The sequence below is a fragment of the Symphalangus syndactylus genome, chromosome 3 (assembly GCF_028878055.3).
Source record: "Symphalangus syndactylus isolate Jambi chromosome 3, NHGRI_mSymSyn1-v2.1_pri, whole genome shotgun sequence".
Lineage (NCBI taxonomy): Eukaryota > Metazoa > Chordata > Mammalia > Primates > Hylobatidae > Symphalangus > Symphalangus syndactylus.
This window is the reverse complement of record NC_072425.2, coordinates 49891155-49915070: the sequence shown is the minus strand read 5'-3', so window position 1 is coordinate 49915070 and position 23916 is coordinate 49891155. Positions and strand designations below refer to the sequence as shown.

Genomic DNA, 23916 nt, shown 5'->3' with positions numbered 1-23916 from the left:
GTCTTTCATTACATGATCACAAATTATATGCAGTCACTCTTACATGCTTCCTGAAAGCAGTAAATTTAGAGCAAAGAGAGACTTTAAAACTTGAGACCAGAGAGCACAGTTTATCTTATTTACAGTTTGGCTTAAAGATTGGTCTTTAAGTTAATATCATACCACATGTGGTAATCCTGCAAAGTGCTACATATTTTTATTTATAGTTAAGGGAATAAAGCAAAATCCCCTTTTCATTATGTTATCTTGCATTATTTACTCAGTGATAAATGACATTGCCCCACGGGTATGAGTTTTGTAGTGAAAGACCCTATTGTAGCATATGTTTATATGGGGAGGGGGCTAGTTAGAGTTACGGTTCCAGAGGGAATTTAAACTCTGAATATGCTGGTACTTGTACAGTTAGAACATATAGCTCAATATTGTTTTAACACTATATTTTTACTTGAAGTAAAAGAAAAATAAATAGGCATGAACAAAGGGGAAAAGCTTAAGGTTGAAATGCAAGAAACCAAATAAAATGACTAAAAGCATATCCTAAACTCAAAGATTAAAATTTTACCAGAGATAATGGTAGTCATTAGATTGGCCAGTTTCTGCTGTTTAAAAATGACATCAGCTTTCAAAGTTTATTAACTGTTTAAGGGCACCAGAGAACAATTTCTAGCAAGTCGGGAAGCCCTATGAAAGTGAGCTGAAAGAAAAGTGCTGAGGGGCTGGAAAGTTTAACACCTGCCCCAACATTTGAGGAAAAAACTGGTTCCATGCTATGTCAGTTTGTCCAAACCAATATTCTTGAGAATTTCTACTGAAGGAGGAAGCCAGTAGATATTTTGGAGGGATGGTTAGTGTTTTAGAATATATTTATTTTGAAATAGAATAATAAAAAATAGGAAATTCTAATCTTGAATGAAGTAAAAATTAGTTCAGCCTCTAGTCATTCAAAACTTTGGATAAATTAACCAAGAATGGGCTGCCATTTTGCTAAGTACAAAAATAAGGACTTTCTAATAAATTAATAATATAAGTAAGATTTCAGGACTAATACATTTGAAGCAAATATGTCCCCCATTCTTTCTGCACCTAAAAGGTATCATTTCACTGTTTTCTGTGGCCTTCATTATTTCTCTGAGAATTCAGGTCATTCTGATAAAAAGCCCCCTGTCATCTGTGTCGTTGTTCCTCTGTGGGTAATATGTCATTTTGTAATGGCTACTTTCAAGATTATTTTTGTTTTTCAGTAGTTTGATAATGATGTGCCTAGGTATGTTTTCCTTTGTATTTTTCCTATGTAAATAAACTTTTGAAGCTTTATATCTCTCACCAAATTTGGAAAATTTTAACTATTTTTAAATAAATGGTTTCTTTTGAAATACTTTTAGATTTACCAAAAAGTTGCAAACATAGTATAGGAAGTTCCCAATTCATCATCCGGCTTCTCTTCATGTTCATATAATCACGGTATATTTGTTAAACTAAAAATGTAGCCCTGGCATAATGCTTTTATCTACAGTTTTTCCACTAATGTCCTTTTTGTTTGTTTGTTTGTTTTAGGATCCAGTCTAGGATACCACATTGCATTTTATCATATCCCCTAGACACCTCCATTCTGTAACACTTTGTCAGATTTTACTTGTTTTTTACAGCCTTCACCCTTTTGAAGAGTTCTGGTTAGGTATATTTTAGAATGTCCCTCAGTGTGGGTTTGTCTGATGTTTCCTCATGCTTACATTGAGGTTTCAGGAATACTACAGAGGTAAGGTACCCTTCTCATTGCATCATCCTAGAGGATAATGATACCAATATGACTTATCACTGGTGATACTAAACTTGATTAAACTGCCTGATTTCTCTACTGTAAACATAATATTTTTTCTTTTCTATTCTGTATTGCTTGGAAGCAAATAATTAAGTTTGGCCTATATTCAAGGGGAAGGGAATTAAGTTCTATATCTTTGAAGAGGTAATATCTACATCGATTTTTTGGAATTCTTCCGTAAGGAAGATGTAGTCTCTCCCTTCATGATTATTTATTCAACCAATTTTAAACAAATTTATTTATTCAGTTTAAACAAATGATTACTTATTCAATTATTTGTTTATATCAGAATATTCTTTGGGTTTAATCCAATACTATCATTATTTATTTTCTTACTCAAAGTGTTCCAACTTTGGGCATTGAAAGCTCTTTCAGGTTGGTTCCTGTGTCCCAATTCTTCTGTTTGTCTATCTGTTTTCTTCTTTACTTTAGAGGTCCATGTGATGCTTCGGACCCATCTTGTATTTTCCCTGCCCAGCCTGAGAATCAGCTATGTCTCCAAGGAGGGCTGTTTCCTTTTGTTGGAAAATGGTATTTAGAAACCAAGATCTAGGTGCCAGTTGTGCTCACTGCTTATTGCTTTTTAAAGTTTTTTTTTTTGTGACCACATTCTCTTTTGCCTGTCCATCTTGGACTCCAATTATTTGTCCCAAAAGTACCTGTTCATTCTTTTTCACATTTTTCTGTTCTTTACCCTGGATAATTTCTATATAACTATTTTCCGGTTCACTGACTGTCTTCTATAATCATGAATCTTCTGTTAAAACCATCTGGTGAAGTTTTTATCTCAAATATAGTATTCTTCAGTTCTAGAATTTTCTTTTCCTTTTCAAAAAAGTAGTTCCTATTTCTTTGCTGAGTTTTCCTTTTAGTTCATGTATTACAGCATTTATGCCTAATTATAATATGAATAGCTGCTTTAAAATATTTGTCTGTTAATTCTAATATTTGGATCCACTCAAGTTGGTCTCTACTGATTGCTTTTTCTTTGAGTTTGGGTCATGTTTTCTTATTTCTTTTATGTCTAGTAGTTTTACATTTTATCTTAGACATTGTAATTGATACTTTGTAGAAACTCTGGATTCTGTTATGTTCCTCTGAAGAATATTGATGTTTTGTATTAACAGACAATTAACTTGGCTGAACTCAGACTTCTGACTTTGCCTTTGCTGCTGTGGAGAGCAATCAAAATCTCACTTTAGTTGAGTTCATTTTGCCTTAAGGAGGCAGTTTGATCTCCTCCATACATGCATGGTTCAGGGGACAAATAGGGAATTGGGCAGAGTTTATGTACAGAATATGGGACTCTTGCTTTGTAGACATCACCTTTCCTAAAGTTTTCCTTCCTTTCTGTCCAGCTGCTGTGTTGGTCTTGAACTCTAGTCTGTCATTCTTCAGCCAGTAAGACTTCGGGTTTCGGCCGGGCGCAGTGGCTCATGCCTGTAATCCCAGCATTTTAGGAGGCCGAGATGGGTGGATCACAAGGTCAGGAGATTGAGACCATCCTGGCCAACATGGTGAAACCCCGTCTCTACTAAAAATAAAAAAATTGGCTGGGCGTGGTGGCGGGCACCTGTAGTCCCAGCTACTCGGGAGGCTGAGGCAGGAGAATCACTTGAACCCGGGAGACAGAGGTTGCAGTGAGCCGAAACTGGGCCACTGCACTCCAGCCTGGCGACAGAGCGACACTCTGTCTCAAAAAAAAAAAAGTTCAGGTTTCAATCTGAGTTTTAACCCATTTATTTATATCCTGCTGCTCAAGCTCATCTCCAAGGTCTGATTTTTCTTTTCTTTTCTTTTTTTTTTTGAGACAGAGTCTTGCTCTGTCGCCCAGGCTGGAGTGCAGTGACGTGATCTCGGCTCACTGCAAGCTCTGCCTCGTGGGTTCACGCTATTCTCCTGCCTCAGCCTCCTGAGTAGCTGGGACTACAGGCGCCCGCCACCACGCCCGGCTAATTTTTTGTATTTTTAGTAGAGACAAGGTTTCACTGTGTTAGCCAGGATGGTCTCGATCTCCTGACCTCGTGATCCACCCGCCTCGGCCTCCCAAAGTGCTGGGATTACAGGCGTGAGCCACTGCGCCCAGCCCAAGGTCTGATTTTTCACAAAAAAAGAAAAATGGCAACTTCTGGCATAAATGGGTTAACTAACTGCCTTGCCTGGCACCAACTAGGGCTTTCCCTCCGGTGAAAAACTATAAAGCAGGAAGCTCAATGCCATTCTCTTCTTCCACGTGTTGGCTCCCTACAGTTCTTGTCAGCTTTTTGCTCACTCTCATGGGCCTTCAGAAATTTTGTCTTTTTGTCTAGAGTTTATAAGTACTATCAGTGGGAGGATTAGTCTGCCAGAAGGTACTCCACTATTACCAGAAGTAGTACTCCCTTTCATTTAGGGAGAGGGCAGAATTATATTAATTAAATAATCAAGCAGACACATGTAAAACTGAATGTAAAACTGAAACTGTGTTTGTTGTGCTACTAAGAAGCACACAGCTATGAAATCTAATAATAGGGGGATTTGACTTAATCAGTGAGGTCAGGAATGTTTTCTTTGAGGACATGATGGGGTCCAGAGAGTTACTAGACAAAGAATGGAAGAGGATTCCACATATTTGTTGATTGAGTGATATAATCCAGTTTTCTGTGTATCTGGGCTTCTTTCTTTGTACATATTGTTAACCTCTCAATCTTTAATCATCTCTCTGGGCTTCTGTGATAATAAAAGGTAATCTATAGCTATGGTGCCCCTAATGTTATGCAATGAACAATACCCTACATGAAAATTTCTTTTTTTTTTCAACTGGAATTTTAATTTTAGATCCAGGGGTTCCATGTGCAGGTTTGTTGCAAGGGTATAATTGCATAATGCTGAGGTTTGGGCTTCTATTGATCCCGTCATTCAGACCGTGAACATAGCACCCATGAAAACTTTTTTTTTTTTTTTTTTTTGAGAAAGGGTCTTGCTGTGTTGCTCAGGCTGGAGTACAGTGATGCAATCACGACTCACTGTAGTCTTGGCTTCTCAGGCTCAAGCAGTCCTCCCACCTCAGTCTCCTAAGTAACTGGACTATAGGCGTGTACACCACCATGTCTGGCTGTTATTTGTGGAGAGAGGTCTTCCTATGTTACCCAGGCTTGTCTTGAACTCCTGGGCTCAAGTGATCCTCCCGCCTTGGCCCTCCAAAGTGCTGGAATTATGAGCATGAACTACTGCACCCAGCCTCATGAAAACTTCTTCACCGAAAGGAATTGTGGGTCTGGACCATTAAGTGGTATATCACAGTCTATGGGCTTCTGGTCAATATGATCAACTGAAGTGTAAGGAAATCTCCCTTCCACTTCAGGTATTTAGAAACAGCACACATACAGACACACAAGTCTCTCTCTGTCTCTCACACAAACACACACACACACACACACACACACACACACCCCACATTCATGTACCAGGGAGAAAGAACACATACATATCAGTAAATGCATGCTAATAACAAACTTCTTTCTTATCAGCAAAAAGATATGCGAGGCTACAGTGGAGTCATGTATTCAAAGTGTTAATTAAAAATAACTATCAACAAAAGGTCTACACTTAGTTAAGTGGTCGTTCAGTAGAGAGGATGTAATACAGACATTTTCAAACATACAACTGTTAAAAGAGTTTGTTACCCATGGACTCCTCCTAAAATAATTACTAAAGATAAACTTAAGTAAAAAGGAAATTGTGGCAGGTTGTATTTTCCAAAAATGGCCATAACAATACCATCTTCCATGCTTTTCTACAGTATACCTTGCCACTCCCCCATCAAAAGGTGGAGTCTAATCCCCTCTCCTTGAATCTAGACTGGCCTTATGAGTTTGCACTGAAAGCAATAGACTATGGTAGCAATAATAACCATGTTGACTTTGAGGCTCGGTCAGAAAAGGCCATGCAGTTTTCAACTGGTTCTTTGGGATGCTCGTGCTGGGGGCTGCCAGCTACCATAGAAGATGTCCAACCATTCCAAGAGCTCAGTGTTAAATAAGCTTTATTTAAATCAACTTACTTAAATGTAAATAAACTTATTTAAATAAGTTTAAATAAGTAGGCTTTCTGGACACCAGACCCTCCAGACAAGTCCGTCCTCCAACTAAGTACCATTGAGTAACAGACAGATTCATAAGATGTAGAAGAGTGGCCCAGCTGACTGTTACCCACATTCATGACCTATAGAATATAATAAAATGGTTGCTGTTTGAAGGTACAAAGTTAATTTGTCATGCAACAAGTAGAATAAAATTGGACCCAGAAGGAAGGAGTGGAATGTATAAATTATCGTAAGGAAGCTGGTGAATATATTTGTAAATACAAATAAATATTGACTTTAAAAAAGTTGGATGGAGTTTTAACAAACTGTGTGATACTAAGATAATAGCAACAATAATATGGAAGCTGGTATGGAGTAAGGAAGAGGGAAGACTGGTTATAAAACTTTCTAAGGTCCTTATATTGTTTGGAAGGTTATTCGAGATTGACTTTAGGCATATTAAAGGCATTGATTGTGTAAGTTGCGAAACAGTGGAGGGGAAAACAGGAATGTAGAAAAATTCAATAAAAAGCAGAAAAATAAAGCTAAGAAGCAAAGAAAATCATGGGTGATAGAAAACATAAAATATGTTGATTGAGATGGTGCTATTACAACTGTAATTGTGATAAATGTAAAGAAATTCATTTCAGTCATTAAAAATTATAATTATATTTTTAAAATAGCCGACCAAATGTTGTTTTAAAAAGACAGCCAAGGCAAAAAGAGTCCAGAGCAGCTAAAAATAAAGGGATTGAAAAGATGTGCCAGGAAAAAGCAAACCAAAAGAAAGTAGGTATGACAATATTAACATCAGGCAAAATGGAATTTCTAGACATCTCATGTTTTCTTCTCAGGATACACCTGTACCCCTTTTTATGCCACATCTTTTTACTTGCACGTGTGCAGCTAGGCGATGTGCATAAGGAGGATCATTGCAGCATCATTTGCAATCAAGAAAATTTTCAAATAACTATCAGTAGGGGAACGTATGGATAAATTATAGAATATTCCTGTGGGGGCATTAAACAGCAGTTAAAAGAGACAGATGTATATACATCAACATGTCTGTATTTCAAAACCATTGAGTGAAAGAAGTTGCAGAGTAGTATGTCAGTGTGACATTTATAAACACAAAACAGTATATTTGAACTTCTAAGTTTCCTCTTAATTCTGAAATTATTGAATTTCACAGTAGTAAGCTATGTTCCTGTGACTATATGCATTTGAGTGTGTGAAGAATTGTGCCCAGAAACAGTGTGTTTCAGCAAATACACTAGCTGTTATTAAGAGCAATTGGCATATCCTAAATAATGAACACACCTGGAATAGCAGAAAGCTGTCATTCTCTGATCAAGTAATCGGTGGAATTAAATAGTAACTACTCACAGTATGCTCTATGCTATAGAATAAGCATATATGCAAAAATAATTTCTCCTTTTCCCCCAGTTGCTTACAAGTAAAAAGATGTATAAAAAGAGGCACAGGTGTATCCTGAGAAGAAAACATGAGACGTCTGGAGGGAGATGTTTGTTAAGCAATAACTTAGCGCTAGGCTATAGAGTACAGGCAAGCTAGAATCCCTGTTGTATAAGTAACTAGGCGTTGAAATCACAAATACCTTTGGACGGCAATTCCACAAATATTTATTGAGAACCTGCTGTGTTGAGGATACTCCACTTAACCTGGTCATGAACACAAAAATGATTCAGGAGTTACAAGGAATTTTTAGAGCATTGGAGGATGGAGGTAACTATAAAATGAGCCAGGATAAGTTAGAGTCGTGAGGATACATGTTGCTTTGTAGCTTGAAAGAAGAATGAAATTGTTTTTGTTGGGGAGATTGGGGATGACATTACAGAGGTTATATCTAACCACATTTGTAAATGGGTGCATTCCACTTTGGATGGCTGAGAATGGCAGAGCAGTTTCTTCTTTGTGCCATAGCTCTGTTTAGTATGTGATCCTCTTCCCTCTTAAGAAAAATATTACTGTATGCTAATCCTTTCAAAGCCTTTAATGGTGCTGCTGAGACAATCATTTAAGCATTTAAAATACATACCACATAGCACACTTATTTTATTTTTCTTTTTTTTTTTTAGCACACTTATTTTAGACACAGCAATGGTTACCCACTGTAAAACTAACCATTGGTTTTTATAATGGGGGACTTTTATATGTTATGGCTTATGACAGAGAATGGAAAAATGCTTCAGTGAGACAGGCTGGCATTTTGAATTGGAGCACAATAATAGCCAAAAGTGCTGAAGTCAACGGACTGGTTAGAAATATGGTTTCCATTTGCTGAGAGAGGCCTTGCAAGGTGGCCACATACGTGCATTTGCAACCACAGGCAGTTCAGTTTTTCCCTAAATGTGGGGCTGTGACCCTGATTGACGTCAGTGAGCGTTATGTACTCGCAGAGAGAAAGATGATTTAGGTCATCCATGAATCTAAGACAAGTAAGACATAGGCGAATAAGCAACAACTTAATAGACATACATAATTTAGGTTGGAAAACATGCAGAAGTGACAGTGCTCTTCAGAATCTTCTGGGGCTGGCTTAAAAATGCTCCTTTGCCCCCCAAAGCTATTACAATAAGGATTGGTTACTAGTCTGCATAACTTGAAGAAGATAAAGAAGGTCAAAGGAAGATATGGAAGAGAGACTTAGAGGTGACATTTGATTTATGACTTAGACAATATGAAGGAGATGGCCATGAGACCTGGGAGATGAGAATTCCAAGGAAAAGCATCAGCAAGTGGGAAATGTTCTGTTCGTGGCAAACAAAAAGAAATGGGTGACCTTGAGCAAATTGCTTTGCCTCTCTGGGACTCACTGTCTTCATTTGTAAAATTAGAGAGTTGGATTGAGTGAGCCCTAAGGAATTTTTCAGCTCCAAAGTTCAATAAAATAAAGATGACTTAATGTAGGCCAAATGAAGTTGTTGATTGTTTTTAAAGATGGCAACCCTAGGCCGGGCGCGGTGGCTCACGCCTGTAATCCCAGCGCTTTGGGAGACTGAGGCAGGCAGATCATGAGGTCAGGAGATCAAGACTGTCCTGGCTAACATGGTGAAACCCCATCTCTACCAGAAATACAAAAAATTTAACTGCATGTGGTGGCGGGCACCTGTAGCTACTTGGAAGGCTGAGGCAGGAGAATGGCATGAACTAGGGAGGCGGAGCTTACAGTGAGCTGAGATCGTGCCACTGGGTGATAGAGCGAGACTCTGTCTCAAAAAAAAGAAAGAAAAAAAAAAGATGGCAACCCTAAGGTTGGCTTAGGTGTGATGGCTCACACTTGTAATCCTAGCACTTTGGGAGGCTGAGGTGGGCAGATTGCCTGAGCTGAAGAGTTCAAGATCAGCCTGGGCAACATGGCAAGACCTCATCTCTACAAAAATTTAAAAAGTTACATGAGTGTGGTGGCACGCACCTATGGTCCCAGCTACTTGGGAGGCTGAGGAAGGAGGATCGCTTGAGCCCGCAACCCTAGGGATGTTTGAATGTTCAGAATAGGGTGTAATCATTGAGGGGAAGAAAATGTTGGCAAGAGAAAAATGTCGAATGAAACGGTTCAAGTAAGTGGAAGGGGATGGTGTTGAGAGAACACTTCTTCCCTATTTCTCATGTTTCCTTCCTTGTTGGAGTTCAGTCAGTGAGTGTAACACTCCTAGTGCCTTTATCCTAAAGGAGGTGGGGTGACATAGTCTGATAAATTTGGGAAGAAGAAATTGGATGTGCTCTGCTCATCTCCTCCGTTTTGCTTTTGGGCAGCGCTCCTGACCACAGAGAGCCATTTTTCTCTCTTCCTCCAGGCCTTAAGTCTTACCTGAGGGAGGCTACCTCCCCTTCTGGAAGCTTTAACTTGATCCAGCATTGCCTGTGACCATGTGGATAAACCTAATTTTGGGATTCAGTTTCCAGGTACCTTTGGCTCTCGCAGTAAGCCATGTTCTCCAGCTTAGCCTTCATCGGTGGCGATATTTTGGTCTGCCTTTGCCATATCTTCATCTTATTTCTCGCCACATTCAGAATCTGGGTGGCAGAGGAATGTGCTATTTATTTGGCTCTCTCAAAACCCCAGAAGTTGGGATTCAGTGGGGCAGAATAAGCTTAATAAGCTTTGGTGAGAAGGGACATTGTTCCCTCTGAATCAAGAGAAGGTAATACTTATGAAGAACTAATGATACTTTGAGGTATGGTTGAGTTGCAGAGATTCAGAATTAGCAAAGCAGGGGTCCAGATCGTCAGCTGAGAATGAGTCAGCAAGCATGGAATTGGAAAGTTAAAAGTTTTAGAATTGCCTCTGTGGAGAGTATGCGAAAGAATCCACTAAAGAGAACCAATGGATTGTCAGTCAGGGTGACAAACGTTTCATTACTTAAAACACATACCACGTAGTACACTTATTTTAGAGGCGGCAGTGGTTAGCCGCTGGAAAGCCAGCCATGGCTTTTCATAACAGTGGTTCTGCTAACAGGCTTGAGTGGATAGGGCTCTAGGGCAGCCTCATTCTCTGCCACCAGAAACAAAAGTGGTGACAACTGCTCTGTAGAATATATTTTATGCCTAATTACACAGATTTTTAGAAGTGAATTTAGGAATCTGTTAGAGTTGGACAATAAAGAAATATATCTATAATATTAAAAATACTAAACTGTTTTTCTCTGAATGTAATAGTTTAGCCAGCCACTAAATTGACCCTTGTCTCAGCTGATGCCGGTTTTCCTTCTGTGTGTGTGTGAGCATGTGTGTGTTCAGGGCTTTTTTTTAAATCAAACAAGTTTTTTCAAAGATGCCCAGTCAACAAAATACTGTATGTTAGCAGCCACAGCCACCATCAGAATGAAGTTTTGAGATCACTGTTTCTCATTACATAGAAATAGCCAACGGCTTTATCGAAGGTTATTATTCAAAATGACAGGACAGAAAATACTCTGGCTTATCCTCTGTGCTCATTCACTTTTCCAGGACCAAGGGAAATAGCAGCTTCTCCATAAAGTAAATTCAAACTATTCTTTGTATCCTTGATTTCTCTCTACTCCTGTTGCACTGAAAGTGTGCCACATATAGTTCGATGGGGGAGGGAGCAAGGACCAGGGAAGGGTTTCAGGAGGTGGTTGCACTTAAACTGGGACATGGAGGAAGAATGGGATTTGGCAGGTGGAGGTGGAAGGCAGGAGCCAGGAGCACTCCAGATCCAGCACATGGGTTAGGCCAAAAGGCACAGAGGCCTAGAGTCCAGTCCTCTTCAGGAAGCAGTGTTTTGAGTAGGCCCTTTGGCTAGAGGACAAGGATGCAAGGGAATGTTGTCTCTATGACTGGAAAAGTAGCTAGAAACTGGATTGTACAAGGCTGCAGGAGTCAGGATTTTTTAAGGTTAGGTGAGATTTTGAAGATTAAATAGTCTGTGGAGAGGTAGAAACTGAAAATCAATGGGATATTAACCTAGAATGAGATTCTAGAAGGAAAAGAAATAAAAGGGTCTAGTAGAGATACAGATAAAGCTGGCAGGGAAGTGAGGAGGAGTTAGGATACAAAGGGAGGGCTTGATTTACTTGAAAATTCAAGCAAGTAATGATGTTTTGCAGTTGTTGAAAGAATGCCTCCTGATGTTTAGAAATACGAAAATTATTTTAAATATATCTACTCTGTCAGAGTTTTTCTTTCTGTTCCCCTGCCATTTCTTTTTTGGTTTTGGTAAAGGAATAAAAAAAGAACAGCATATGCTGAAAGAAATTAGGTACACAACAGGGACTGAAATAATTTCAAATAATTTTTCTTTTAGTCAGATTGCTAGTATATAATAAGAATACATTTTGATTCAGAACTTTTATGAAGAACTTGTGCATTTTATTGTAACATCTGTTTCTACATTTTAATTTCTCTCCTTTTATAGGTATTTGCATGCTTTTTTTTTTCAAGTGAGAAGACCTTTTGTTTGCCACAAGAAGGCTATTATCCAGAATGTTAATGGGTTTTCAGCTATTAAGATGTAATGATATACCTTGAGTATTTAACTATAAATTTGAAAAATCTCCGTGAACAATCTCAAAGGAATACTTAGAATGCCCTCCTGGTAAATTGGCTCATTTTCCTGTAATTTACTGGAAGTGCTGATATGAGAGCAGTCTTAATGTGAAAAGTACATTAATCCCTGGAGTTACATTGTATGTATTAAATTATTACTCTCAAGGAATAAAATGTATGGGGCCCTTTAGTCTTCATTCACACTTGTTACTTGGAATCACAGTGGAAAAACACTTATCTTTTGATGCACAAAATTAGAAGGGATACATTTAATATCTTTTAAGACTAGAGGCACAGTGATGCTCGGTTACACTTTTGCATAACAGTTGCTGTTTTCTAAAAGAAGGACAGTTCTCATTGGAGCGTGCTTCTTCTGGCTTTGTGGAGGCCCTTGCCATCCAGTTGGTAATTGAAATATTTTTAGAAACCCATAATGCAGCTTTCTTTCATGTCAGTAAAAAAGATAAGTCAGCCTTCTAGCCATGAGCACCTACCACTTGGGGGGATTATTTAAGGCTGGTGGTCAACTTGCAGGAGCAGCAGTTGCAGGAGCACTTAGGTCTTACTTGGAATTTTATCTAATTGTGCTTTCCTTTTTTGCCAGGAGACTGAAAGTTGTGGAACCATAATCTGTGACATCAGTTTTTTTTTTTTTTTTTGATAAGCAGCTATTTATGATTCTGGAAGATTAAGGCAGATAGGAAACCCCATCTGAGATTTTAACAAATCCCTCAAACAATAAACCACATCATGGACATACAGCTGGACCCTGCCAGAGATGACCTGCCTCTCATGGCCAACACCAGCCACATACTTGTGAAGCACTATGTACTGGATTTGGATGTGGATTTTGAAAGTCAAGTCATTGAGGGGACCATAGTGCTTTTCCTCGAGGATGGAAAGAGATTCAAGAAACAGAATAGCTCGGTTGAGGAAGCCTGCCAGTCAGAATCAAACAAAGCCTGCAAATTTGGGATGCCCGAACCCTGCCATATTCCTGTGACAAATGCAAGGACCTTCTCATCTGAAATGGAATATAATGATTTTGCAATCTGTAGTAAAGGTGAAAAAGATACTTCTGATAAAGATGGTAACCATGACAACCAGGAACATGCTTCTGGGATTTCTAGCTCAAAGTACTGCTGTGACACAGGGAATCATGGGAGTGAGGATTTTTTGCTAGTGTTGGACTGCTGTGATTTATCTGTGTTAAAAGTCGAGGAGGTGGATGTTGCTGCTGTGCCAGGTCTGGAAAAATTTACAAGGTCTCCTGAGCTCACGGTTGTTTCTGAGGAGTTCAGGAATCAGATTGTACATGAACTTGTGACTTTGCCTGCAAATCGTTGGAGGGAGCAGTTAGACTATTATGCTTGCTGCAGCCAAGCTCCTGGCTGTGGGGAACTTCTGTTTGACACTGACACTTGGAGCTTGCAGATCAGGAAGACAGGGGCTCAGACAGCTACTGACTTTCCTCATGCTATCAGGATATGGTACAAAACTAAACCCGAAGGGCGATCAGTTACATGGACCTCAGACCAGAGTGGCAGGTAGGTTATCCGAGCGCTTTGAAGCCCTGTGGCTGTTAATGTTGTACGCTGCAGGGATGCTTTCAAACATGAGACCGGTTCTGCAGAGATGCTCCTGTGTCTTCTGTGACATTACCCAAGTAGCCTCAAATCCTTAGACCTACAGTGAAGCAGGTAAATTCCCAGGCATGCTAAACCCTTAATAGGATTAGCTCCCTTAAGTCAGGATGAAAAGATTATGAAGCCCTCCCTATTTCTGAGTTAAGAGATTGAAAGGCAAGCTTAATGATGAAATCCTGAGCCTCGCTCTCCATTGAGATCTCTGCTAGTGACTTGGAGTGCTATAGATGGGAGTGGTACATCTCTAAGTGAATACTTGCTTAACGTTCCTTCATAGTCCCTTGAGAGACAGACTGCCATGAAGCTGGGTTGGTGTGAAGCCTGACAAAGCGCTTTCACATAAGGCCAGCTCTGCTTTGTGCCTTGCTTACCGTACCTGTCTATTGGCAGCTACGCCTCCCTGACTTTCGTCAGTTTTCATGTAATGTGACCCCCCCGAAGCATACAAAAGACCTGTTTCTGAGGAGCATAACAGTCCTCTGAGACTGCACACTGGCTTCTTTGGCTGTGATTCTTGGTATTTAGTACCAGAAAGACTCCTGAGTTTTCACCGGAGGAGAAGGAATTGATGAGGCATCGTTTTCTAGAGGATACATTTAGGCAGCCCTCCCTGCAACAGTTGTTCAGATTTTTAAAAATCTTTTTCTTATTGTCCTTCCTCCAACAGTTGTTCAAATTTTTTTAAATTTGAGAATTTTAAAATCAAACTTTATTGATTCCTCCATATTTTACCTATTTGTGCTAAAGTACTGCAAATCAATATGGTAATTATTGCACAGCTTGGATGGAGGAACGTTGACCTCTGTTAGCTGGGTTTGAGAGCCTTCTTTTATAGCGTTGGATTTCCTTAATTGAAGCAGTGGTCTTCGGCAATTGCTTACATGTCTCCCTCAATTCATCCCCCAAAACACCTTGCAGATACGGTTTTTTAAAGCCTCACTTTGACTTTGAGCTCTAATTATTCATTCCTTGCCTCTAATCTTACCTCCTGTTCTGGTCTCCCACCCTGCTCAGAATGACTTCACTTCCTGTCTTATTTCTGTTAGAGTCTGAGGCAGCCATTGCGAAATTGCCGGGTTGGTGCAAACTTACCTTGGTACAAAAGCATAGTGATTTATTTATAGAATAACTTACTAGATAGTTTTTGGAGACTGTGAAAGAATGAAACAGGTGTTCTTATTGTATCTTCACACTTTTTTGAAATTATTAAAGATGGGAATTTCAATACGATGTAACAATATGCTATCTTTGAATATTTAACTAAGAAATTGTAGTTTTTATACTCCTAGATATTTCATTTTTGAACTAGAATAATGAGGAAGAAGGAACTATTGGCAGAATTTGGAAGAAATAATTATGGCCTCAAACATGACTTTCTCCTGAGTGCTCACTGCAAAGAAAGAGATTAGACTAGTGAATTAAATGACATGTAAAAGTGATGAGTACTTATGGATAAATGATGGTTTCTATAAAGAAATTAAAGAGGTCCTTGAGCACATTTTGCTCCTTCAAATGATAAATTTACTCTTGATATCTCATTTTCTGATAATTCAGTAAATATATATGATCACAGAAGATGTTTAAACTGTATCCTTGGAAGTTTGAGAATATGTGTTAGTATATTAATGCCATTTGTGCAGTCTTCTGAGGATAAGAAAAATCATTTTAAAAAACAAATCCTAGAAAGATGTTTTCTCTTTTTTCCCCTTTTTCTGGGGTGGGAAATTTTATTTACAGTCAATTGTGAATGAGCACCAGCTCTCTATCAACTCTCCCTTACGCTGCAGAATAAACCTCAGGATGTACTGGTAACTGTTTGGGTATGTTAAGGACTTAAAATGAGTAAAGAATGCCAGTTTGCTAGACAGAAGTAACTTCTTAGTGATATAAATGAATTGTAATTATCAGGAACACAATACTTTATGAATATAACTGTGTGAAAATACAAAATTTTACAGTTGCATGAAAAACATAATTCGCTACAGCTTATTCCTCCAGGGGACAGAGTCTACATTTATTAAAACTAAAATAGTTTCTACATATTTGTTCCTGAATGGCAGAATATTATCAGTTATACCCACTCTAAGTTCTCAGGCTGGGATGAGAGGCTCTTTATTCTCATTTTACAGGTAAGAAAATAAAATGACTGGAAGCTTCTAGATAAATCTTCATCTCAAGTGAGAAAGAGAATGACTTTTTTTGAATTTGATCTTCACATGTCACTTACTGTATGCAAAGCTTTCAAGTGTATTTAAAACAAATTTATTAGCTTTCAATAAATTTCTGTTTTTAAATTAGACAGAAATACAAGAAAATCTGTAAATTGGTATATTTTCTTTTAAGTTCCATTAGTGGCTTCCCCATTTCCCACCTGTACTGTATCCCAGCTGAGAATAAAACTTATGAGTATCAAAATGAAATAGCTTAATATAGATATGGATGGTTGCATATGGAAATAATTACAGATATGTGTGTTTCCAAGGGTTAGTGTGTGTGTGTATATATATATATATATATATATATATATATATATATATGTATACAGACACACACACACACACACACACACACACACACACTGTACCTTGGCTTGTCAGCTGAGAGAGTCTTAGAAGTAAGCACACCTAGCACCCAGATCTTAGTTTCTGATACCATTCTCCAATGAAGAGAACTAGGACTTCTTGGAGAAATGTCCAGAAGAGGGGCAGGAAATGTGCAACATGAGCCTGGAGCATCTTGTAATGTCAGAAAGTAAGGAAGCCCTCAAACAGCAGAAGCAACAACCCACAGCAATGGGGGTATGCCAGAGGGACAAAGGGCTGTCCGAAAGAGCTCCTCATGCCCAAAGCCAAGCAACAAAACATATCAAGTAGTTTCGAATGATATCCAAGAGTATGAAATAGCCATTAGTCCCGCTGATGTGAATAAACGATTGAATAAACAAATGAGGAAGAATAGACAAATCCATGGTACAAAACAATTCCAAGTTAGTTGTGGACATGTTCTGTCCTCAAGGAGGTGGGGCATAACTCCTCGCTCCTTAAGTGTGGACTACACAGTCAGTGACTCCCTTCCGAAGAGAACAGAATGGAAAGGGAGAAAAAAGTAACTTTACACTAGAGAAATCTGACAATACTACCTCAGCAAGATGATCAAGGTCAATATCAACAGTGATAATTTATGGGGATAGTTTATTCTCTGGTATGATATGATGAAAATGGCATCTTTGTGGTCTTCCTCGCAAAAGCTCTTAACTCTAATCTAATCATGAGAAAAGCATCAGATACATCCCAGTCAAGGGACATTAAACACAATACCTGTTCAGCACTTCTGAAAACGAATAAGGTCAGCATAAAGTCTAAGGAACTGCCACAGTCAAGAGGAGCCTGGAGACATGATGATTAAAAGCAATGTGGTGCCCCGGCCGGGTGCAGTGGCTCACACCTGTAATCCTAGCACTTTGGGAGGCTGAGGTGGGCAGATCACTTGAGGCCAGGAGTTCAAGACCAGCCTGGCCAACATGGCGAAACCCCATCTTTACTAAAAATACAAAAAGTTAGCTGGGTGTGGTGGCGGGCACCTGTAGTCCCGGCCACTTGGGAGGCTGAGGTGGGAGGATCACTTGAGCCCAGCAGGTCAAGGCTGCAGTCAGTCATCTTTGTGCCACTGCACTCCAGCCTGGGTGATAGAGCGTGACTGTGTCTCAAAAATAAAATAAATAAAATAAAAGTAATATAGTATCCTGAAACAGAAAAAAGACGTTGAGGAAAAACTAAATAAAGCTGAATGAAGTGTGTAAATATATCAATATTGGTTCACTCCTTATGACAAGCATACTAATATAAGATGCCAATAATAGGGAAAGCTTAGTATGGAATATATGGAAACTCTGTATATTATCTTTGTGATTTTTATTTTTATTTTTTATTTTATTATTATTTTATAAGACAGAGTCTCACTCTGTCACCCAGGGTGGAGAGCAGTGGCATGAACTTGGCTCACCAAGTTCTTTCTACCTTTTGTAAGAGCTGTTTTCTCACTTTACTGTGTGGCAGGGTTCTCTGGAGAAGAAAATATGTTTTTAGAGACAGGGTTTTGCTATGTTGCCCAGGCTGGTCTCCAACTCCTGGGCCCAAGCATTCCTCCCACCTCAGCCTCCCAAAGTGCTGTGCATGTCAGATAAACACAGCTGCATTTATTTCTGTGTTTACACATTCATTATAAACACACATTGATTTTCCTGCCTTCTGTGGAGGGGAGGGCATGGATGGGTAAACACGGAATCGGCCCTCCATATAGTTCTCATTTGAATGTGTGCATGATGGGGGCCATCTTTAGTCTGGAGTCACTATGTAGTGGGTATGATTTCATGGCTCTGGGAAGGCCCCATGTTCACCCATCCTAAATTTGCTGGTAGATGACCAAGATTCCACCAGTAGAGCTTTATTCAGAGGATAAAACCTTCACACTTAAAATGTAGCTACCCAACTGTAGATTGATTTCAGGTTTGCACTGTGATGTCAGACATGCATAGGATATCAGCTTGTGAAAGAGCAAAAAGCCATTGGTTATAGAGACTGTTAACTCCCTAGAGCTTAGTTTGGGCATGTTGGGAAGGGAGGAGTGAGCCTGCAGCTGATGACGAGAAAAAGGCCAAGAAAAGAATAGGCTGGGAGCACAATGAATTTACATTTTCAAGGTGTGCCTACCCTAAGACCTCCCTCTTATGTGATTGTTTTCCTGCTTTTGAAAGGATTTCAGTAAGAATGTGATTGAGTCTCCTATCAGACATGGGTATATTAATGGGGTGTGGCTTTTAGATTGCTAACTTGATCTACATGTTCAGAGTTATAGCTGTGGATACCAAGTGGAAGCTAGAAAAAAATGTTAGACTTTAGCAGAAAAGATAACCCAGCGATGGAAAGAGGAGGGTGGGAATAGAGAATTGTGAGCACACTGGGGAGGGTGGAGGTGAGAGCTTGCTGGGGGCCTGGCCAGGTAACTGACACCCTTGATGGGAGAGGTCAGGTGCCCAGATGCACAATGGCAGAAAGAGCTTTCAAGAGCATGACCGAAGGGATCAGGACAAAATTCTAGAACAAACTGTCTAGAACTAGATAGCTAAAGAGGACATAATACTGAACTGGGAAGGAAAGGATGGTGACAACATGGTGGATTTTAATCCAGTCGGTGGAAGAACCAGCCCCCCATCAACTGACTGAAATATGCCTACAATATCTGTGTGTCCTACTTCATCAAATCATCATTCTCACATTTTCTGAGGCAGGTCTGATTTCAGACATTTGAACCCATTCATGGACATCACACTGTTTGGGATTAGGAAAACATCCTTTCTGTGTCCATAAAAGTGTCTGTCATGTGCTTATGTAAAGCCCTTTATAAGTAAATTAAACAGGTGCATGCCCTCCACCTTTCTGCCTGGACCCATCCTGTTCTTCCTTTCTTGTTCAGTAGCTTTACCATCCATCTTATCACTTGAGCCAGAAACCTCAGAAAAGTCTGTGTTAACTATGGCTGCATAACAAATTACCCCCACACTTAGCAGTTTAAAAGAACAAACATTTATTACCTCTCAGTTTCTGAGGCTCGGGAATCTAGGAGCAGCTTAGCCGGTGTCTCTTGCTCAAAATATCTTGCAAGGTTACAGTCCAGCTGTTGGCTGCAGGTATCTCAAGGTGTGCCAGGAGCTGGAAAATCCTCTTTCAGACTCACTCATGTGGCTGTTGCAGGCCTTGGTTCTTACTGACTGTTGGCCAGAGGTCTCTGTTTCTTACCATGTGGGTGCCTCCCTAGGCTGCCTGAGTGACTTCGTGACACTCATGGCCCAGAGTAAATGATGGGGGAGAGAGTGAGAAAAGATAGTCTAAGATGAAAACCACAGATTTTAAAATAGTCTCAGAAGTGACATGCCATCACCTCTGCTGTATCCTGTTGTATCTCTGTCCCAGGTCAAACCTTTGCATTATCACGGCCTGTATACTTGTAGGATAAGTGTACTGCAGCTGCCTGTTTGCTCTACACAGGTCTGTTTGAGCACACAGACCTGGTACAGTATGGAAGGGGACTACACAAGGATGTAAATATTAGGAGGAAGGGGTTATTGGAGGCCAGCTCAGCAGCTGGCTACCTCACAGAAGTTTTCCTTTCCTTCTCCCTCTTCTTCAGCACATCACTTACTAAGTCCTCATTCTTCCTGCACAGTATTTCTCAGATTTGACCTCATCTCAAATCCGATTGTTTCTTTGGGGAAGTGGTATGGAAGCTGATGGAGGCAGCCTTGGGGGCCACATACCTAACTAAGGGCACAAGTGGAATGTGTAATAATATGCTAGCATGGCCTCCAACCCAGCCTAATAGAGAGGAGACCAACATCTTGGTAAGCCAGTCTTTTGGGGAGGATTTCTTCCCTGTGCAGGCAAGGGAAGACCCACAACACAGAGTTACCCTATGCAAATTAGGTGCTTTTTGAACAGAACAGACAATAGAAGTCACTACCTGCTCCCCGCTTCACCAGCCCAGTACCCATTTTACCTGTGACTCAGAAGTTGAGGAGCTTCCCCACAATCATTTGGTAAGTTGGCAACCCAGGTGGTACAAAGGTGTTTAGACTTTCTGATCTTCCCCTGCCCCATGTCAAACCTTCACATTATCATGGCATGTATACTTGTAGGATAAGCGTACAGAAACTGCCTGTTTGCGCTGAGATCCATTTTCTGCTCTTATTGTGATCTTCTCTAAGTGACAAGGAACTTCATTTCCTAGGCTCACTTGTCTTCTGGCTTCCTGCTAGGTTTGGCCAATGGGGGCCACTGGTGGAAGATTTGAAAGCAGGAGCTGGCTAGAAATACGTTACTTCTGTAACGTGTTTCTCCTCCTCCTGTTTTCCTTTGGCAGCTTCAGTGTGGCTGAGTCTCCTGTGGTCCCAGCTCCCCCTGGACAGTCCCCACTGTGACTCTGGCTTCTGCCAGATGACTCCTGCCTCATAACCCAGTAATCACCCAGCTACTCCAATATGAGGAGTCACAGCAGATTACTGCTGTGGCTAATCCCTGGGTTGTCTTACTGTCCTCTGATTGGTCTCTCCGCTCTTCTATCGTTTAAACTCATTCCCAAGTTTAAATTACCTGTTTGTTAAGACCTAGACTGGTTTCTCTTTTCCATACTAGACCCTGACTGATGGAATCGAACCATCTTTCTGTGTTTTCTCGCACACTGTGTGAACACAATAAATGCTCAATTATAATGATGTTAATGAAAAAAGAAAACGAGTTTATCCAAAAGAAGTAGTGCTTTGCTCTATTCATTTACTTTATAAGTCAAGCTGACCAAAACTACATGTTTGCCATTTGTCATAACTGAAAAACAGGAAGTAGAAACATTCTCCTGAGTTTTTTCTGAGGAGTCAGTCTTGTACCTTCTACTCTGATGTCAGGAGTGGACCCTTTGATCTTGAGAATCTTTTCCATCTTTATCAACCATGACTTTATCATGGGACGGATCTTCCTTGGTTTGGGTAGGGCTGTACTTTCTAATTGCAGCAGAATGAGTCCTAATGCTCTGTCATTGGTTTTGCACACGGTGACTTTGGTAACGACTCTGCGCCCTTGGCTTTCCCATCACAAGCCTGGTTGTTGTGACCCACAGTCCTGTTCATATACCAGCCCCTGTTCTTGGCCCCCACACAAGGATTCCCACAAGGGTTCCATTTGAGATGGTGGCTTCCAAGATTGGGGGTATCTGCCTGCCAGCCCTGGATTTGAGACCACCAGCTTGTTTTTCCAAGCATTAATATCTCAGTGATCTCCAAACATATTTTCTTTTCCAGAATGCTTTCCAAAAGGTTTGTAAGAATGTCTCTAAAACTTTTCTTTTGAAGGCACCAGGCCTGAGGGGAGGGGGCAAGGGTAATATAAATTATAACTTGGCTGACTAGTATTTAAAACTTTATCCAAAAAATATCTTTCTCCTTAAAAAAAAACAACTCTTCTTACATATTTAAGTAATTCATTTGAGAGAAATAACCACTCAGCTATTCACATAGCCAGCCCTTGGCAGCTTCAGTTCAAAATGCTCGGAAACCAGTCAGCTACAAAGTTTCAAATGTTTTCTTTGAAAGCTCAACTTAACCTGCACTACCATGGTGGTGAGAAAAGTGACAACTCATTTTAAAGATTCACCCCGTTTCTTTCTTTGTCTCTCTTCTGCAGGCCATGTGTTTATACTGTGGGATCTCCCATAAACAACAGGGCCCTTTTTCCATGCCAAGAGCCACCCGTTGCCATGTCAACATGGCAGGCTACAGTTCGAGCAGCTGCATCTTTTGTTTTAATGAGTGGGGAAAATTCTGCCAAACCAACGCAGCTTTGGGAAGGTACTGTACATGTGTTCTTTGCTTATTTATGTATTGCACACATGTGGACCCAGGAACCCAATAAACAGTATTTTTCTAAACTTTAAAGAGCTCCTTTATTAGTTGGGTTGGAAATGAACATAGTATAAAACATCCTGCCAGAGAAAACAAGCAGGGAATAGGGAGGGACACTTAGGAGCCTGGGCATGGGATTTGGGGCTCTTCATACTAGAGTTGTTGGTTCATAGATTATTTCAGCAGTTGCTTTCACCTGGTGGTTTGTAGGTGGTCTTGACTGAAGATGTTCTGAACAGGCAGGTGTACCATGGAAACACCATTACAATTGAGTTGTCTGTGGTTTGTTACGGTGTCTGTACATGGTTATTCATTATGTTAAGAGATAGTGCTCTTGTTGGCTGGCCCACTGGAGTTGTCTTAGTGAAGTATCTATTCTATACACGGTTTGCCTGTGTGAAGTTCTGAACCAAAGGTGTATAAGAAAGATGGAAGGCAGTGCTAATGCATCATCAAGGTTTTATCTATGAATTACTTCTTACTGCAACATTTAACTTTTTCAGTGGATATCCTGAGCATGTTGATGCCAGGAAAAAATTTGTTTATTTGAGAGACAGGGTCTCGCTCTGTTGCCCGGGCTGGAGTGCAGTGGCTTGATAACGGCTCATCATGGCCTTGACCTGCCAGCCTCAATTGATCCTCCCACCTCATTCCTGCCAAGTAGGTGGAACTACAAGTGCATGCTACCACGCCCAGCTAATTTTTGCACTTTTTTTGTAGACATGAGATTTTGCCATGTTGCCCAGGCTGGTCTTGAACGCTCAGGTTCAAGTGATCTGTCTAACTCAGCCTCCCAAACGTGTGAGCCACTGTGCCTGGCCGGGAAACGTTTTTATAGTTATATTATTTCTTTATTTAAAATATGGCATCTCCTTTGAGACCATCCTGGCTAACACGGTGAAATCTCGTCTCTACTAAAAATACAAAAAATTAGCTGGGGGCGGGTGCCTGTCATCCCAGCTACTCGGGAGGCTGAGGCAGGAGAATGGCGTGAACCCGGGAGATGGAGCTTGCAGTGAGCTGAGATGGCGCCACTGCACTTCAGCCTGCGTGACAGAGCGAGACTCCGTCTCAAAAAAAAAAAAAAAAAAAAAAAAAAGAAGGCATCTCTTTCCACATATTTATTATAGAAACTTTAAAATATACAGAAAACTAAAAATAAATTTAAAAAATTATAGAGAAAATTATTGCTAAGATTTCGTTACTTTCCTTTCAGGATTTAAAATCTATATGTTTTGTACAGTTATCATCCTCAAATCGTGATAGCATATGATGGTGTTTATTCTGCTTTTTTCACTTTAGTGTATCTTGAACATTTTACAGGTCATTAAATATTTTTTAATATGATTTTAACATTGGCACAATATTTTTTATCTGAATATATCAGAATTTAACATTTCTATATTAAATGTTTTGATTATTTCAGTTTTTTTCCTGTTATAAATAAAGTTGCATTAAATTCCAGGGGAGATATTTTATATAAAATTAGAATTACTGAGTCAAAAGTTGGAACACGTTTAAGGCTGTTGGTACATATCCCATAATGTTTTCCAGAAAGGCTGTGCCAATTTATACATTCATCTGTAGTTACGAGGGTCCTTGTCACCTGGAACTTTGCTCATCTGATAGGCAGCAGCAGGTCTCTCTTTAATTGGATTACTTTGATGATTAGTGAGTTTCACATGTCCTTATATATTTCTTAACCATTTTCATTTTCTGTTTATTTCCTTTGCCCATTTTTGTACTGAAGACCTAGATTTTTGCCAAGTTTGTCTTATTTTTCAATTTTATTGGCTCTTTAAAAAAAGATATTAATTTCTTACATTTATGAAAAGCATTGTTCCCAGCTTTTGGTATATCTTTTAATTTTATATGATGTGTCTGTTTTTATGAAGTTAAATTTATTAGA

At 39.8% G+C, this 23916-nt stretch overlaps 1 protein-coding gene across 17 annotated transcripts in view; it reads left to right on the top strand.

Annotated features, from left to right (window-relative positions):
• The window catches only part of AOPEP (aminopeptidase O (putative)), a 395241-nt gene that overhangs the window by 21491 nt on the left and 349834 nt on the right, over nucleotides 1-23916 (top strand). For 16 of the 17 annotated variants that reach the window (XR_008656596.2, XM_055271838.2, XM_055271836.2 and 13 more), the window contains 2 exons: nucleotides 12520-13462; nucleotides 21790-21953. Coding sequence is in view for 16 of the 17 variants with exons in the window: in XM_055271838.2 (XP_055127813.1) it covers nucleotides 12666-13462; nucleotides 21790-21953 (961 nt within the window). In the remaining variant the exon portion in view is untranslated. Of the gene's footprint in view, nucleotides 1-11784; nucleotides 11965-12519; nucleotides 13463-21789; nucleotides 21954-23916 lie in introns of all 17 variants that reach the window. The other variant, XM_063636202.1, reaches the window with a different exon arrangement.